Source organism: Rhipicephalus microplus, chromosome X (assembly GCF_043290135.1).
Source record: "Rhipicephalus microplus isolate Deutch F79 chromosome X, USDA_Rmic, whole genome shotgun sequence".
NCBI lineage: Eukaryota > Metazoa > Arthropoda > Arachnida > Ixodida > Ixodidae > Rhipicephalus > Rhipicephalus microplus.
Window position 1 is genome coordinate 288,366,018 of NC_134710.1, and position 18,697 is coordinate 288,384,714.

At 45.3% G+C, this 18,697-nt stretch overlaps 1 protein-coding gene across 1 annotated transcript in view; it reads left to right on the forward strand.

Moving 5' to 3' along the window:
* Positions 1-18,697, forward strand: part of LOC119162181 (locomotion-related protein Hikaru genki) — a 121,800-nt gene that overhangs the window by 26,355 nt on the left and 76,748 nt on the right. Inside the window, exon 2 of the mRNA XM_075879296.1 lies at positions 7,230-7,514. Coding sequence (XP_075735411.1) covers positions 7,230-7,514 — 285 coding nt within the window. The remainder of the gene's footprint in view (positions 1-7,229; positions 7,515-18,697) is intronic.

The window sequence follows — 18,697 nt, forward strand, 5'->3', positions numbered from 1 at the left end:
GCAGCGTCGTAGGGTAGGAGGACCCGGTGCCCCGGTATGCGCCCAAGACAGGTGGGGCTGGGGGTCTAGCAACGACGGCAGCGTAGGTCAGCGGCGTAGGGACAGATGGCGATGGAGGCAGTGCCTGCGTGACCTGTGTCTCAATGACCTGGCGTAGACGTGGGTCTAACAAGGTCACTGGCGCAGATGCTTCGGCCACAAGAGAAACCTGACGCGCAAGTTCTCGACGAATGAATTGTTTATGTGGGCAGTAAGATGGTGTGATCAGCAGCGAAGTCGTGCACGAGGGCGGAAACTTCAGCCGTATCTTCAGCGGCCCTGCGCGTTGAGACACGCTGCTTACGCAACTCGTCGTACTCCTCACAGAGCTGGACAACATCGGTGACGGTCTGGGGATTCCTAGCGACGAGCCTTGAAGGTATCGCCGTCAACTCCTTTGATGATGTGCTTGATTTTGTCGCGTTCGGTTAGAGATTCATCGACGCGCTTGCAAAGAGACAAGACATCTTCAATGTAACTTGTAAAGGTCTCGTCCCTGCACTGGACTCGACTACGGAGACGCTGTTCCGCGCGAAGCCGGCGCACGGTGGGACGACCGAAGACCGCGGCGATGGTGGTCTTGAAGGCGGACCAGTTGGTGATTTCGCCTTCGTGGTTCTTGAACCAGAGGCTGGCCACATCAGCGAGGTAAAAGCGCACGTTTGTGAGCTGGTCGCAGGCGTTCCACTTGTTGGAAGCACTTACGATTTCGTACTCGACGAGCCAGTCCTCGACGTCTTGTTCGTTGTTGCCGCGATAAATTGGTGGGTCGCATTGCCGAGGCACGCCAGTACATTAGACTGTCGTTGGTAAGGCAGCTTGAGAAGGGCCAGGAGCAGTCATGGGGTATGGTGAGGGTAGCGTCTGACTGCGAAGTTCCAGGTTGATGGGAACCCCGGCTCCTACACCAATTAAAATAGAGGTGTTGTACGTCGAGAAAGGTTCAGACGCAGCTTGGCAAAATGTGCTTTATCAGGCAGGTCTGGCAAATGGCTAGCGGCGTGCGCGAGTTTGCTTGCTTACTTGCTTGCTTGCTTGTTCCTTTCTTTTGTGGCTCTCACCCACTAAGGGGGATCGGCCAAGAAGCCGGTGGTTAATGCAAGTCAATACCTTTAGGTTGTCTAAACTAGGGGATTATGGTACTGTGTTTTTAATGTGAAATTAATTTGGCGCAATCTAAAAAAAGGAAGAAAAGAGGGGAGAGAAATAATAGAATTTGTTGAATATCTGAGGTGGAATCGTTATATGAAGTTCTCCTGAAAGTTGAATCATTGCAGTGTATCAGCTAAATAATAAGTGATAGTGTGGCTAGTGAAATTCGAGAGCTGATCGCTGACTCAGCAAGGTAATCGTCTTGTGTTATATATGAATTCGCAGAGAGTCCCGCAGATGTTACTACTACAGCCACCGATCATCATCGTCTTCTTCATTACCAGCAGAGCGTCCGTTATTCAGATTCATTACAATATATATATATATATATATATATATATATATATATATATATATATATATATATATATATATATATATATGCACGTGAGCAAAGTCAAGATACGTGCGTCGTGCCTTCTGCGTGGAACATATCTTCCGCGCAGCAGGTGGCATAACAAAAGGGCACTTGAAACGTGTTCGTGTTAGGAGTGTAGCCGACTGCACTTAAGCTGATCGGTCGTGCTTCGGCAGTGCGCTCGACTTTAAATCGCACACACAAAGTGGCGCGCGTCGTCATAAAAAAGTACGAACAGATCGAGACGAAGTAAGCGTAGATGGAAAGGGTGAGCAAGTAGGCAGCGAGCAACTTTCTTTTTAGGCCGCCACCGCCGCCGCAGCGGCGCTCTTTCGCCGAAGCTAAAGACAAAGTGCAAGATCTCAAAACGACCGTTACCCGACACCAAGCGCATTCGGAATCGGCTTTTCCTCGAAAATTTCCGTGCCGGGGCTGGTGAGAAATGAAATGTCAGAGTTGCTTCGAGCTTGTCCTTTCTCTCCGGCTTGCGTGGCGCTCGCTAAAACGTAGCGAGGCTCTGTTGTCGCCGATGTTCCGCGATGCATGACGACGCAAGCTCTCCCTTTCGCTACTCCTAGAAAACCTTCCCATCTCGTTTCTTCCGCCGGCGCTACCACGTTTGGCACTGTCCGACAGAGAAGCAAAAATAGGAAATGAGCCGGAGCTGCAGAACGCGTTTTGTGAACGGCACTACGTGCCCCAAAGCCGCCACATAGGAAACACCTCGGCGCGTGTTGTTCGCTTGGAAGCCTCTTATCCAAATGCCCGAGAAAAGTGTTCAGGTTATAAAGCGGCTTGCGCCGTGGCCTGCGCTTTCCCTGGGAAGTATACAGCGCCACCTTCCTCTGCAGGTCATGCCAGCTGCTGCACGTTTTCTCCGTCCCTGATTTGGCAGTAAAAACCATGACGGCAATATGATACAGCCACTGCGACATGAGGTAAATCGTGTTCGCGCCGCGGAATGAAGAGCGGGCATTTCGTTTTATATGCGCATCAGCCGTGTAGAACGGAAAACTGAAAGAAAATGATGGCGCTGAGCATTGTTTTTGATGTTGGCGGTGGTAAAGAAAAATGGGCTGCACCAAGGGTTGCATGCACCACGTTCAAGGAACGCCGCCTTTCTTTCGGGGAAGCGCATTTAGTACGTCGTCCTAACGATTAACGCATGGGTATGTGAGTTGTAGACGTGTCCGGCACTTTCCGTTCAGTCTCATGTTAGTTATGTTCACAATCTAGGGTACTCTTGATCTGTCTAGCTGGCGGCGTTCAATGGAGCTGCCTACACCGGCTCTCGCTAGGGGGCGCTCCAGTTATCTCAGCTGTGGATGCATGGCATTATCTCAGTGGATGCATGGCAATGCATGGGTTGTCGCTGGTTAAAGAAGAGCTTCATCACGCATCATGTTTAAATGTAGCCCGTATCTTGAATTATTTTATTTATTGTGACTTTGGGAATGTTCTTTTGCATTTTAGTAGTAGTTTTATTGCATTATTTCTGAAACAGAACCACAAATCAGATACAAACATATGTATCATCGTGCAAAACTAGAAAACACGATGATAGAGACAGGTTGTAAAAAGTGCTGACCACGAAATATTAATTCGACTCATGCTACCAGGTATATGTGTACACATCGGTACGCTTGTCATCGTTGGCGTACACTAAACTGGCCTGCAGTCACTGTCTGGGCAAGAAGGTGCAAGGACTGACATTCGACAGACGCCACGGCTTCATTCAGTGCGCATAGAAAACAACCCAATACAAATACAGTATTTTCTAGATAAATACCTTTGTCCCAAATGGCATTGATTGATATGTGGGTTTTAACGTCTCAAAACCACCATATGATTATGAGAGACGCCATAGTGAAGGGCTCCGCAAATTTCGACCGCCTCGGGTTCTTTACCGTGCGCCCAAATCTGAGCTTACGGGCCTACAATATTTCCGCTTCCATCGGAAATGCAGCCGCCGCAGCCGGGATTCGATCCCGCGACCTGCGGGTCAGCAGCCGAGTACCTTAGCCACTACACCACCGTGGCGGGGCTGTCCGAAATGGTAAATGTAGATCGCAGGTACATGAAAAATTACTAAAAGACATCCTGCAACTGCTTTGAAACAAAACAGCACTTGCAATCCCTTATGCAACGCCTATTGGTCTCACAGCATATCCTGTTTTGCAAAAGAATAAAAACGATATTTTATGTCAGTCAAAAAGGCCGACACATTAGCATCTTTGTGTATCCGAATACTCGACCTGCGTAGCATTTCTGAGGGAGAATTGGGCCTTCATTCTTAAAGACAGCTAGCTTTTCATTTTTCACAAACAAAATTGGAGATACATTGCCAGATACCTTCCTTTAGAATAATCACCTAAAGGGAGCGTACAATATTATGGGTCTTCGCAATCAAAAATTATATTACTGAAATTTCGTGACAACTGATTACATTCTGAGTGTTTAACAGTTTTGTAACTAGTTCCTAAAAGCCCCCAAATCATACCCAGAGGTCTATATTTATTTGTGGTATTTCCTCCAACTCAGGGTCGTGCGAATTTTCAACACAGTGACTTAATGGCGCAGTTACGCACGTTTAATGATACAAGAAAAGTTTTCCCGTTTCCCTGTTTGATGATACAAGGGAGGTTATTGCTCGTTTTGTTCTTCAATTGCTCCGCTATGCTCCTACGTTCAGCAGCTCATTTATTCTCCTGGCTGAGTGCGCCTTCTGTACGTACGAAGAGCAAAAACGGTGAGCGCGCGTACCTCTCAGGTTTAGGTGAACACCCCATGCTAAAAATTTTTAAAACCCTTCGACGTCCTATGTAACAATGCCATGGTTTTGGGTCATAAAACCTCCACATTTATCATCATGAGTGCGCGTACGTAGCTCAGGTTATTTTTGTGGATGACTCAATGACACACACACACACACACACACACACACACACACACACACACACACACACACACACACACACACACACACACCACACACCACACACCACACACCACACACCACACACCGCACACCGCACACCGCACACCGCACACCACACACCACACACCACACACCACACACCACACACCACACACCACACACCACACACCACACACCACACACACGCACGCACACACACACGCACGCACACACACACGCACGCACACACACACGCACGCACACACGCACGCGCACACACACGCACGCACACACACACGCACACACACACACACACACACACACACACACACACACACACACGCACACGCACACGCACTCAAAACCGTATGTTGTGGCTCCCACCAGGCGGTGTGGATGGGGTAAGTTGCAGCGCCACAGGGTTCATAGCGGCAGGCAGGTGTGCTGGAATGGGCGTGCTGGCGCTCCGCTCGCTGGGCAGGTCAGGGGCACAGTAGGTCGTGGCTTTGTCAAAGTCAATAAAAGAAAAAAAAGACATGGAAGGAGGTGCTGTTTCCCACCAGTGGTGCTAAGGAAAATGAAAGTGGAGAGCAGCCTTCTTTTCTTTATATTTTTGTTTTTTTATGTTTGCCTCCTTTTTTTCTGTCCTTTTTTGTGTGCATTTCTTTTCATTTTTTTTCGTTTTTTTTACCTTTTGTGTCACTCTTTCCTCTCTATATCTTTCTTTACGTCTCTCTCTTTCTGCACTCGTTCTCCTGCCCATCAGAGGATCTGCGTCCCACGCCGGACAACCAGGCACAAGTTTTCTGAGAGCGAAGAAGAACAGGAAGAAGGAGACAAAAAAAAAAGCGCGTGCCGTTTTATGACGACTTTTCTGCCAGGGTGCCTCCACAAGGCATGATAAAAGGCTTAACAGCTCCCCTGTAAACAGAAAAAAAATCATGGCAGTGCAACTGGGGCGCCTTATATCGCTACTCTCTTGTCGGTATACAGTCAACTCAGCGCCACGATCGCCATATATGTCTATTCGCTATTACGAAGCGGAGTGTATAGCAAGAGTATATACCAGGTTGCATGCAACGGCCATTCAAGTATGTGTACTTCTCATTATTTGGAAGCTATTTTAAAGCAGCCATTTCAATGAAAGAAAAAATCAAACGGCAGTTACGAATGCAGAGGCAGTATCTATTGTGTTTCAGCTGAAGTTAAGAGAGAGGTGCCTGGAGCCCACTTTTGACGTTGAGAAATATTTATAATACAGAATGGTATCAAATGCCTATTCAACAATTTAAAAACACTTTTCTTGATCATTCAATCAGCAACGTTTGCTAAAATTAGCAGCAACGAAGGAGAAAAGGCTTTTCCACCAAGAGTGCTTGGCTATTAATAGCGCCAATGCGCCGATGAAGTGTAAAGAGGGCTTCACCGTACAAGGTGTTTCGTAAGGAATGTAGAATTTTCTTAGTATAAAATATCTGTTTAGGAAGACCCGTTTATGAGGATAGCTAACAGCTTAGAGTGATCGACGGAATAAAAAGGCACCTCGTATTCCTAATGCTTTCCGCCAACCATTTCATATTTGTAATGTAATCACATGCACCAAGCGTCTTTTTTGAAATCACTTGCTCAGTCATCAGCTCTCTCCCTCCTTCACTTTGATACAGTTAGAGTGGTTTTTAAACGATAAGTTAAGGCTATAGTTGTATAGTTGGAGCTTTTTTCCGAGTCACTCTTTTATGCAGTGGGATGAGAGGCCATCTCTTCCAGTCTATTGTGCATTCACCTGTCTTCCGTATTTGTTGCATAAGAGTTCATTTTGCGTCTCATTCATCTACCATCTTCACCCGCGGAGACATTGTGTGCGTTACTACGTGAGTTCTGTGGCAAATAAAATAAAAAATTTCACCCGTGCTTCTAGAGTCCAAAATTGCTCAATTATAGCAATAACGCATTTCAATTTTCAGAATCAAACTTTCTGGAACGATTTAATTTCTGCACTTCCGTGGAATTTATCGTAGCAGAACAGAAATCTGAGGCCAGTCGTAGCAAGAAAGAAATTAGAAAAGAAGCAGCATGTCTATGCAGAAGGTTAATGCGTCAAATGAATTTGAGGTTCAGGGCTATCTAGGCTGTTTCCTCTGATATGGGAATATCGGCTAGGCGCTTGACAGATTGTGCGACTTTGTGTGTGTTTGGAAGAGTGACGACTCACTCACCCCCCCCCCCCCAAGTATGCGTCACACCCCCCCCCCCCAAGTATACAAGTATGCGTCTCGGAAATATATATATATATATATATATATATATATATATATATATATATATATATATATGTAGATAGATAGATAGATAAGATAACTGCGTGAACGTAAGTTGTCTCGCACTTTCATGCTGTATCGGCTAAGGCGAATTGGCGAATTGATTGTTTCATTCACACTCTGTAAACGGTCACGCACACTTGCCAGTGTTTGAACATAAGCTAGGGAAAATCGAGTGTATCAATATTGTGAAATGGATCAGAATTGAAAAGTAACAGAAGTCAGTTTCTGCCGAAAAAGTGAGGCACTGCTAGTGATCCCAATGTTCGAATAGCACTAGGTGTGCTGATAGTGTCACTAAAACGCAGAACGGTGCCCTTGCGCTGTAAAGCCACCAGCCATGTTGCGTGCGTACGAAAGTAATCTCTTTCGTACTTTAATACCACGGTAACTTCGTGCTTCCTGTTTTAAAGTGTCCGCTTCTGAAGTTTGATTTCTCGTGCAGTGGTTGGCACGCAAGCGCCAGCAACCACCACAAAAGCGCCACCTCCACCGGCGTCGTCCTCGGCACCCATGGCAGCATCGCGTACAAGCTGCCCCCCGCCGGAGATCGTGTTCAACGGGTCGCTGTTACAGACAGACAGCACCACAGCGCAGCAGTTCGGCAACGTGTACGAAGTGCGCTTCATGGGCCTCTTCGGGGGTGTGACCAAAAAGCGCGCATGCAAGATCAAGTGCGTAAATGGCGTCTGGCTCGGACCATTGTGCGCCGTCGAAAGCGAGGCCGGAGGTAGGTGGTCGCAATGAAAACCACGTCAAATTGGCGGTGAAAATTTTCTGAGGATACATTTTGCAAAGTGCGAATAATTTTGCTGAGTGAGGCAGAATGGTACACTTTGTTGCGATGAGGGGGGTGGCCTCAGTAGTGAACGCTTGGGGCTTAGACCCAGTTGATCATTTGATGGCACCATACAGATCACGTGGAGACACAAAACAATCCACAGGCGTTTAGTGTATTGCTACTGGTCAGTGGCGCGCTAGCAACCATGCATCCTCGAATTTCTTCCTAAGAGGTCATCGAAAATTGAACCAACAAACTCATCGCTAAAGTTTCTAACAGTAACAGACTTGCACAAACGGTTGTAGACTGATAATGATGCCGTATACCGCACAAGAAGGCCTGACTGTGGTGCTGTGTGTGTGCTCCCTATCTCTTTCTCGCTTCCTTTACTGTTCTTTCGATCTCCCCCATTCCTTTCCCATGTGCAGGGTAGCACACAGATTATGGTATACTCGTTAACATCACTGACGTTCCTCTCCCATTTTTCTTCGAAGGTGTCGAACCAAGTGAGAGGGACACAAAGAGAAACAATGACGTGGTCGAGGTTTGACGAATTGCACTCTGAGAACTCTATTGGCGCATGCTTCACAACCGTAGGTTTATTATTATAGCCCAGAAAATCAAAGTAAATATGTCATTTTTAAATTTCGCGCTAAAATTTTAGAAGTTTTAAAATGTACTTTTCATATTTTCGTGACATTTGCTTTATGTAATTTTCTGAAACTACATATGCTAGGTCAATGGCACCCACAGATGACAATGTACTTCAAGCTACGTATTGGACCCAATAGACGCCTTCAAAACATATGACGTCACTGTGTTAGGTGTGAGAATTTCAAGGTGGCACCTCAACTCGTATTTTCTTTTCGCGCGTATTCGCAAGCTTTTGTATCTATAGGTGGCGCGACTGTACATCCAACATGGTGGTCATTGAGATGATCGCCCCGAGTAGGGTGGCTCGGGACGATCATCTAGCCACCCTACTCTGAGTAGCACCGAGAGACATGGTACCGCAAAATACACTTTTGGCGAAGAGTTCAATCTTTTGCGCGTCAGTGGCCCTTCGATTTACGTTTTTGATGAAGTATCGAAGCGGTAACATACTTTCTTAAGTAAATAAAGGCTGGGTAGCACACTGGGTAGATATGTACGCGCAAAATTATAAATGAGGCACACACGTATGCTCTTCACATTGCTGTCTGTGGGTAATCGCGCGCGACGCCTGGTGTCATGTTGGAAACGTATCATAATGGGAGCCTCAGTACTAATTTCCCAGTAATGCCTGAAATATTTTCAGAGGCTCGATTTATCTTACATTTCTGCTTGTATTATATTCTGCACGAAGCTGATTCAGCTCACCTAAAAGCATGATAGAATAAGCAGGCGAATAAAATTGTTGTTTTTCAATATCAAAGCACAAGCATCTGCTGAGGCATGTCACATATCCCGAAATATGATTTTAGGATGCTTTTTTATTAAAGTAACAACAGAATATCAAGAAAATTAATTCGACAAGCAGCGAACGAAATCAGTGGTATTATGCAATTTTCACGTTTAAGAGGTGACGTTCCTGTGACCATTCTGTTTCGGTGTTTGAGAAGTACAGAAAGTAGCATGGTGTGGGGCAGAAATGACACAAAAAATGCGCCATCAGCAAGTAAGACGGTACACCAATCGCTGTAGATTTGAAGGTCACGGAGGCACTTCGCAAACGCTTCAATTGCGTAATGATGTGATGAACGTTTCGAAACTGGTCCTTTCATTCTATTCTAGAGGTGGAATGCATTGCTAATTTAGTTCTGGTACTGTTTGAACAGTGACCGTGTCGAGCAGACAAACTAATCACAAAAACTCCAAACCTGGAAGTTGCTGTACTCGTACGTAAAAAGAGGGCTGCATACATTCACGGGCCTTGGTTATTTGCCTGCTAAATTTAACCCTTCTAACCATACTTGGTTTTCTGGGGCACTAATTTGAACGGGATGCTTACTTTTTCTGACAGTGTACAAGGCGATTAGCATTGAAGGTCCCAGTCAAATCAGACCGATTTTTCTTCTTTCTGCCTTTCTTTAACTTGAAAAACTCAAAGGGTTCCGGTAATATCGAGGTCGTTCATAACGTTGCAAAACGACCACAAACGCGGAAAAACAAGCAGCCACATCTGCTGTTTGAAGCAGGTCCAAAACTTTGATAATCTCAGCAGAGCTTCCGGCAGCCACCACTCAGCGGTGCCATGGTACCTGGAGGTAGGAAGTTGCGAATTCTCTCTTCCGAAGCGTCATGTCTTGATAAAACTGGTGTTTTCGATATTGTGAAATTGTACTTTAGTAACACGCGAAGAATCATTTCGTTTTTCGCTTTGAAGACCATTGAGTGTGCTTCCAATGGGAAGCGAGAGGAGAGAGAGAGAGAGAGAGATGATCGTCTCTTCATTGGGCTTGAGGGGTCGAATGACTCTTCTGTTGCTGGGTCCGTGATACTTTCCGCATTTTCTCCAGCCACATATACTCCACGACCGGTCCCCTCGCCGTCAAGCGGGGGATTAGGTTCCGGAGGAGGTGAGATTATGTGTGATGTCCTTAGTGCAGTAGGCTCCGCTCATTGTTCAGGCTCTCCAAACACTCGTGAAATTGACACATTCAGCTGGCCTTGTATTTTCACGCCCACGCCTTCGCTCGGAGAGTCATAGGCGAGCAGACTGCTGTCCCTGTTTGGCGATCGGTTTCAAAACCACAGCGCGGTTGCGAAAAGGCAAAATGAATGAATGTGTAGTATTTCATTGCACTGTTTTTACAGTGAACAATGTACGTTTGTCAGTGTCGGCAATTCGCGAGTAAATATACGGTGGGTTTTACATAACTCATACCACCATGTTCAAAAATTACGTGTATATTTTGTCTTGATTATGAGGGGTCTCACTCAACCTGCGCTCAAACGCAGCACACACCTCAGTACACAGAACGCAACGGCATTTATTCAGCTTTTACTCAAAGCGGGGAGCCAGTCAGCAGAATCTTACATATAACTACCGTAACATGACAAATAATGCACAAGAATGCTGAACTCCATACACAAGTGACATAAAATGTACTGAGTTCCGCGAATGCGACGTCGCTGGCGTTCGACTCACTAGGGGAGCGCGCAGTCGCCCCCCCCCCCCCCGTCCCGGACCTCCGCATGAGAGGCGGCCGTTGACGAGATGCGCCAAGACAACAGTGTACTAGAATTATGATTCTAACACAATACAGCCAAGAACCAAAAAGGACTCCGCCCACGTCAGCGTCTTTGAGTGGGGCGGAGTCACCTTCGTTCAATTGTGGCACCACGGTGTGGTCTTACGTTCGTACCTGACGCAACAAAAAGACTGCAGCAACACTGCCGTTCCTTCGAGAGAAGTAGGCACGACCAAAACCCATTGTGGTCGATCGCAACGCCGGACTGCAGAGCGCCTTACTCACCGTCTTGGAATGACAATACCCGTGCTGGAACCCCTCGGCGACTCGTTAGAAGTACACAGAATGCAGCTCCCCTTTTCATCCTAAGCGGTGAACCTAACTGCGGGCATGTCTGTATAAATTTCGACCCATGCCAAAATGGCGCATGGCGACTCAAGTTTAATCACCTCTGTGCATGGGTTGGCGAACTCACTCATGAGTCGATTCACTCAGACTCATATCAAGCAGTGAGCCTGAGTCAGCCTGGGTGAGTAAACTTTGGTGAGTTTCAGTGCAAGTGAGCCCGGCTGAAGAAAATCTTAGTGATTGTGAGTTCGACTCGGGAACATTTTGGTGAGTCTGAATATGAGTTAGTCGAAATGGCAAGATATATTATTTTTTGGGGGAGTCGGAGTGAGTTTCACTCATGTTTGCTCACTTATGGTCCTAACTACTCATCTTTAGCTTTCATGTTTATATTCAGGTCTACTCGCAAGTATCACAAAACAATATCGTTAATCCGCTATTTCAGTATTTATTGATTGGAGCGGGGAATAACGTACGGGAGTGCTTTGTACTCCCCGTCTATTAATTCTTTCGGGTGCTTTTTCATAAAGACATCGTAGGATGTCATCTCTTGCAAGGATGCATTTCTTGTCATCTCTTGGTTTGGAAGCCCTCAGAACTTATTTTCTAAGATGCTATGTCAAACGTCACCAAGAAGAGCACCGAATACGTGATATATTCGTATTTAAGAGCACCCACACCACGACCGAAGAAGCTAATTCTTGGCAGATGGACTCGTGAGTCGACTTACTCGGACTCACTCAGACTCAGATTAAGCCGTGAGTCTGAGTCTGAGTGAGTTCGAATGAGCATTGTTTCGGCGAGTTTGAGTCCGAGTAAGTCCAGCTGAAGAAAGCTTTCACGAGTGTGAGTCCGAGTGAGTGCGCTTCGTGAAAAGTTTCGTGAGTCTAAGTGCGAGAAACCCCAACCTCCAAATATATTTTATGAGTGAGCCTGAGTGAGTTCCCCAAGTTTTGCCGACTCATGCCTTCGTGTCATTCTATTTCCTATTGTTTTCAATGAGCAATTTACGTACCAATCTGTCAGAATTTACTAGACAAATATTTCTCTGTAGTGGAACCAGGACCATAAAAGGTTAATAAAAGCTCGTCCGATAAATAAAAGCATTGCAGTTAGACACCTAACAACAAAGAACAACTTAGTTTGCCACTGAGTCAAAAAACGCTGCGTTCATGCGATGTTGATTCTCCTCATGCTTGAGACGACGCCAAGTTGCCCCGCCGCGGTGGTCTAGTGACTAAGGTACTCGGCTGCTGACCCACAGGTCGCGGGTTTGAATCCTGGGTGCGGCGGCTGCATTTCCAATGGAGGCGGAATTGTTGTAGGCCCGTGTGCTCAGATTTGAGTGCACGCTAAAGAACCCCAGGTGGTCGAAATTTCCGGAGCCCTCAATTACGGCGTCTCTCTTAATCATATGGTGGTTTGGGGACGTTAAACCCCACATATAATCATCATCACGACGCCAAGTTCACTTTATGATGTGCTTCAAGTAAAGAGCACGCACCTACACTGACATGATCCTAGCAAACGGAGGGTACGACAAATATACATAGCACTCTCCGCAAGTGCTTGAACCTATCTTATTTCAGTGCATATAGACAGTTCCATCAGGCGAGGAGGGCCAGACGGAGAGTTGCAGATGTTTCAATAACCAGTTGTTTGCACTGGCGGAACGATGCTAACAGGAACATGAGATTAGCAACACCACAAGCTATAACCTGATAGGAAGCGCTGGTGCTCAAGAGGATGGTAGCCCTGGACACTGCTACATAAATGAACTTTAGCGCATGGCATATGACTACAACTGACGTCCACCCGATGTTTCAGCTGTTTCGTAGGAGTACATATGTAATGCTTATAAAACTGGATAGTGAGCATTGCAAACAGAATGGACGTTTCACGTATGTTTGAAAAGTATTACCGAGACCTGGCCTGGTTCTGTGGTAGAATATTTGAATGCCGCGCAGAACGGTGGGGTTGGATTCCTGCTGGGACCCTGACTTAACGCTTGCGCGTTAAAATTACTCGTGTGTTCTCACCGTTCCTGGGTACATACAAAGTGTCAATCACCTGTAGCACATACCTCATACGAGTGGCACATGCCCGCCATGGTTATGTGCCACTGTCTCGCGGGAAGTGCTGGACGGTGTACGCGATGAGATCGTGGCATTATTCAAGTCCTGACCAGCACTTCATAATCGTCAAACCATCTTACCCTCCCATACTAATTTTGGTTCACGTCAAGTTAAGGGGGTGATCATGAGAGCACCCAGTCGTAAGCGACTAGATAGATAGATAGATAGATAGATAGATAGATAGATAGATAGATAGATAGATAGATAGATAGATAGATAGATAGATAGATTGATTGATTGATTGATTGATCGATAGATTGATCGATAGATAGATAAATAGATAGATAGATACGCAGGTAGACGCCAAAAGCGCTTGCAGCACGTAAATAAGTGCTTCGTAATTAAAAGTTACTGCAACAGCAACCGCACGAATACCTTCCATAGAAATGCGGAGCTTCGCACGCTACAGTGGACTGCTAGACCACCAGAAACGGTGCCACCCGCTAACTGATATAATGGAACCCACGTTAAACAGGTCTATAAAGCCGAGAAAGGCCAAAAAAGTCTCTATATCACGCTAGGCAAACGTACAAACAGTTAAACTTTCTTCAAGTGAGCGAGAAAAATCACCCTTAGACGACTAACATGTCATACGCACACATGCTAGCCTTAGGTGGCTAGCAGACGACTCGGGGAGCAATCCACACTAGGCGGGCTTCAGCCAGGGGCCACCAGGTGGTGACTCCGCTCGATCTTGAGACGCATAGCACGGAAATGCTGATCCAAGCTAGGTGGTATGTCCCTCCGTCCTCCTACTACCTTCTGAAGGAACCCATTTGCCGGGGTGCTTCCACCCTCCTTCTCTCGTCTTTGCTTGTGCTGGTTCGCTCCTGCAGAAGTGCTTCGCCATCGCGGAGCCTTTGTTCGGGCAACTCGTGTGGCAGCAGCGGCGGACATACTCATGGCGGTGTACTCGGTGATGGCAGACATATTTATTTATTTATTTATTTATTTATTTATTTGAATACTCTCAATGCCATTTGCGGCGTTACAGAGAGGAGTGGTTACAAGTTAGAGATGGCAGTCTTGAATGATGCATGATCAGGGTTGCTGGCGATGGAGGCAGGAAGGTGGTTCCATTCGGATGAAGTCTTCGGCACGTAGGAGTGGAAGTATATGTTGGTATGGCAGAGTGGCACATGGACTTTGAAGTTATGGTCGATGCGAGATGAAACGTAAGAAGGTGACGAGAACAATGTGCCCTTTATTTCAGGATTCATAAAAAAAATTTTGTGAAAGAGACAGAGTCGGGCCTGTTTCCTCCTGTTAGAAAGGGTAGGAAGGTCTAGGGAATTTTTAATTGATGAGATGCTAGCGGTACGGGAGTAATTAGCGACAATGAAGCGAGCTGAGCGATTTTGGATGGCTTCCAGTGCATTAACAAGTGAACAAGAATGAGGATCCCAGATTGATGAGGCGTATTCGAGTTTAGATCTGACTAGTGTTTTATAAAGAAGAAGTTTTAATGAAACAGGTGCTAATGAAAAGTTACGGCGCAAGAAGCCGAGAGTGCGGTTAGCATTGTTAATCACATAACTGACATGATTATTCCATGTTAAATTGTTATCTATGTGAACACCAAGATATTTGTAAGTATTGACAGACGACAACAGAAAATTAGAAATTGAATAAACAGGGCTAGTGCAGTCAGTACTTCCTCGAGAGATCCTCATTATTTTGCACTTGCCAATATTTAGTTTCATTGACCAGAGTGAGCACCAAGATGTAATGTTGTCAAGATCAGATTGAAGTAGTGATGAATCATGAGAGTTAGTTATTATGCGGTAGATGACACAATCGTCGGCAAATAGCCTGATTGTTGATGTAATGCTGGATGGAAGGTCATTAATATAAATTAGAAAGAGTAAGGGTCCAAGGACAGAACCTTGCGGCACACCAGAGATTACTGAACAATTGCGTGAGTCATGATCGTTAGCTGTTACATGTTGGGTTCTGTTAGATAAGAAGCATTCGATCCATCGTAATGTGTTTGAGTCAATATTTAGCATGCTTAGTTTTAGTAGGAGTAAACGGTGAGAAACGGTGTCAAAAGCTTTTTGAAAATCAAGGAAAATGCAATCGATAATGGAGCCAGTGTCAGAAGCTGAAAATAAGTCGTTGGTGAAGAGAAGTAGTTGGGTTTCACATGAGTAGTGTTTCCTAAAACCATGCTGACTGTTGTGAAAGAAGTTATTTTCTTCGAGAAATATAATTAAGTTAGAATAGATTATGTGTTCGAGAAGCTTACATGGAATACTAGTCAAAGTGATGGGCCTGCCATGGTTATGATGCTGATGGGCCTGCCATGGTTACATACCCGCCATGGTTATGATGCTGGATTGGAAACCCGAAAGTCACAGGATCGAATCCCGGCTGTGGTGGCTGCTTATTGATGTCGACAAAATGTTCAGACTCATGCACTGAGATTTAGGTGCATGAATAATGAACACCAGATAGTCAAAAATTTCAGAGCCTGCCATTACGGCGTCCTCCATGATCATATGATATGGTTTCGGAACGTTATTGTTATCAGCAGACAAAGCAATTCATCGGAATGCGTCATTAATTGTTAAGATAGAGCTGGTTGAGACTATTTTGTGTCATTGCTGGAACGCACAGCGTGCCATGCGACACATTGCACTGGCTGTGGGCGCGTTTCACATCTATCACCAGGCACAGACTTCATTATACGTAGATGTAGTAATCATAATATTAATTAGTAGGGTTTAGCATCCCGAAACCACGATATGATTATGAAAGACATCATAGTGAAGGGCTCCGGAAATTTAGACCACCTGGGGCTTTTTAACGGGCAGCTAAAGCGAAGTACAGGCCTGAAGCAGTTTCGTCGCCATCGAAAATGTGGCCGTCGCTGCCGGGATTCATTTCCGCGCCCGACGGGTCAGCAGTCGAGTACCGTAGCGATACGCAGATGTACTAAATGTATTTCCAACGATATGATTCAGCAAAAAAAAAGGCGCATATATGTACTTTACGAGCTGCGGTGCCTCTAATAGAGCACAAAAATATGACGCATAAACAAGAGACAATAAATATGTCTATCTACAGTATTTCATTTTCAAGGTAATTCTCAATGATATAAACCTTGCCAATCAATTATTCGTTACAAGAAGATGTTTATAAAATCAATAAATTGAGTTACAGACACCCGCTTACTGTGCATTAAGCCAGTACCTTACTTGGTGCTTGCTGAAAAAAAAAACACATATACGGTGGAACGCAGACGCGCCTATACGATCCCCTATAAACCAAATGTTGTAATCGTGTGTGGCAAAGAGAGCTAACAAACGGAACGTGAAGTTGCCATTTTCTCAAGCGTCCTTTCTTGAATGGACTTAAAAGCGAAACATTGACTTGGTTTAATTTGATAAGTTGTACTCTTGCAAGTCTAAATTCGTTAATGAACGAGATCGCCGACAGTGCAGCGCGAACACTTACCGACCGCGCCGTGACAGGGCAACCTCATCTCGCTGAATTAGAAACCAATCGGGATGCACCCACTGCGTTCAACGATATCCGAAAACACTTTCACCTCAGACGGCGCGTTTTTCTGCCCCCACATCCCAAACTTAACAGGCCGCAGGCGCTAACACTTACTAAAAACGCACACGTACCCAAACCCCACCAAGCTTTACAGTTTCTATACCGACACTTGACGTGCCCCTCGTGCGGGCACAAGTTGACTCTGGGAGTGTAAGAACACTCGCCCCGAATCTACGTGAGACAGGTGGCAGAGGTCCCTTACTTCTCGGCGACTTGCAGTCCAACCAAGGCCAACCAAGCGGCCGCCAGTTATTCTCTGTCGGTATCCGTATACGTGGGAGACGCCCGCTACGCGCTAAGCGTGTACTGCAGAAAATAAAGTTTTTTCATTTTCATTTCAATAATAAAATCCATCACCACGATATGTTCGTTATGAGATGATGAAACCAAGCTAAATGTTTCATTTTTAAATTTTGAGCCGAAATCCCCGTGCGTGACGTAACGAATTTCGAAATGTATTTTTTGTGTTTTCGCGATATTGGTTCGATATGATTTTTTGAAACTTGGTACGTTAGGTTTATGACCCCCATAGATGATAATGTACACTTTTTCTTCCTAATAGGTACTGATTATAGTACCTTTTAGACACCGTCAAAGCGTGTGACATCAGAGTGATGGGTGCGAGAATTTCAATGTGGCGTCAACACTTGCTATTTCTCTTCGCGTCTTTTCTTGCTTACCTAGCGTCGTTTCGCAATAGGAGTGGTGTTCTCTGCATTGTGACGGTTTTTCACTAATACGCAAAACGTCCTCTTCCTGTTTTTAGTGTCCCTTTATTGCAGAGGCGCGTTATTTCTCCTCGGAGCTACGGGTGGCTGCTGTGTGGCGTCATGCAGCAGATGGCTGCTCTTAGCTGGTAGCTGACACAAACCAAGAGCGGCGTTTGGATCAAACGCACTTCTCGCCACGGGGTGCCTACATGTGACGTAGCTGTGTTCTGTATAGTGCGCTAAAATTAAGCAGTAGCAACACTAGCGCACAGAATCACACAAGGAGGAGAAGTGATCATGTCTCATGACGTGTGCTGGAGTAGCTTCTGGCCCCTTTCGCCATATATATCCAGTGACTTAGCGAGAGGGTGACACTATGGACACGTCCCCCCCCCCCCCCAGAAAAAAAAACTTTGTATACAACCATGTTCACCTACGTGTGCTTTGTTACCGGCACACTCATCGGGAACAAAGAGAAGGGAAAGTGCTTAAACCATGCGTTAAGTACATGTATCTATGCTTATTAGTGGCAATCTTGAAAAAAAATTTTTGCACCAATCAATTTGCGTCGCAATAAACCCCGATGCTGACAGAATGACCCCTTTAATTAATCACGGAATTACAACATAAGTACTTTGCATGCCGTATAGTCTCGTTGGTGCCTTGAAACGAAAATTGGCATTTAAAACGGTGGAGATCAGGTCGCTTACACTCACAAAAAAAAGGTATAAAAAGTTCAAGTGTGCCGGAACCTTGGGAGGCACTGCCGCTTTGGCAGTAAGAGCACAGCTTGGGTGACCGTATTATTCCACTATTTGCACGCTATTACAAAGATGTGACTTGAAGACAATATAACAATGCCATGGAATCCCTATATGTGTGTATTCGCTCAACAAATGTCGTGTATAGCCATAATAAATATACTGACCTTCAAGAATAAAGCATGCAGCGCTAAAGAAATTTTGTTTTAAAGCAGTGAAAAGGAAACTTAATGACAAATATTCTTGAAATATTATCATACCTTCGCCAGCAGCAAAACAAAACTGACCGAAGGTCCAAATCAAAGAATTGTTAATATGGAAAATAAATATTTCTAACCGGAATTATTTAACAGCCTGAGATAGTACAGATAAAGTAAATATAGGGTGGCATTTTTCAGATACATTGGTTCCTAGACGATGAGCCGCATAATAATAATAATT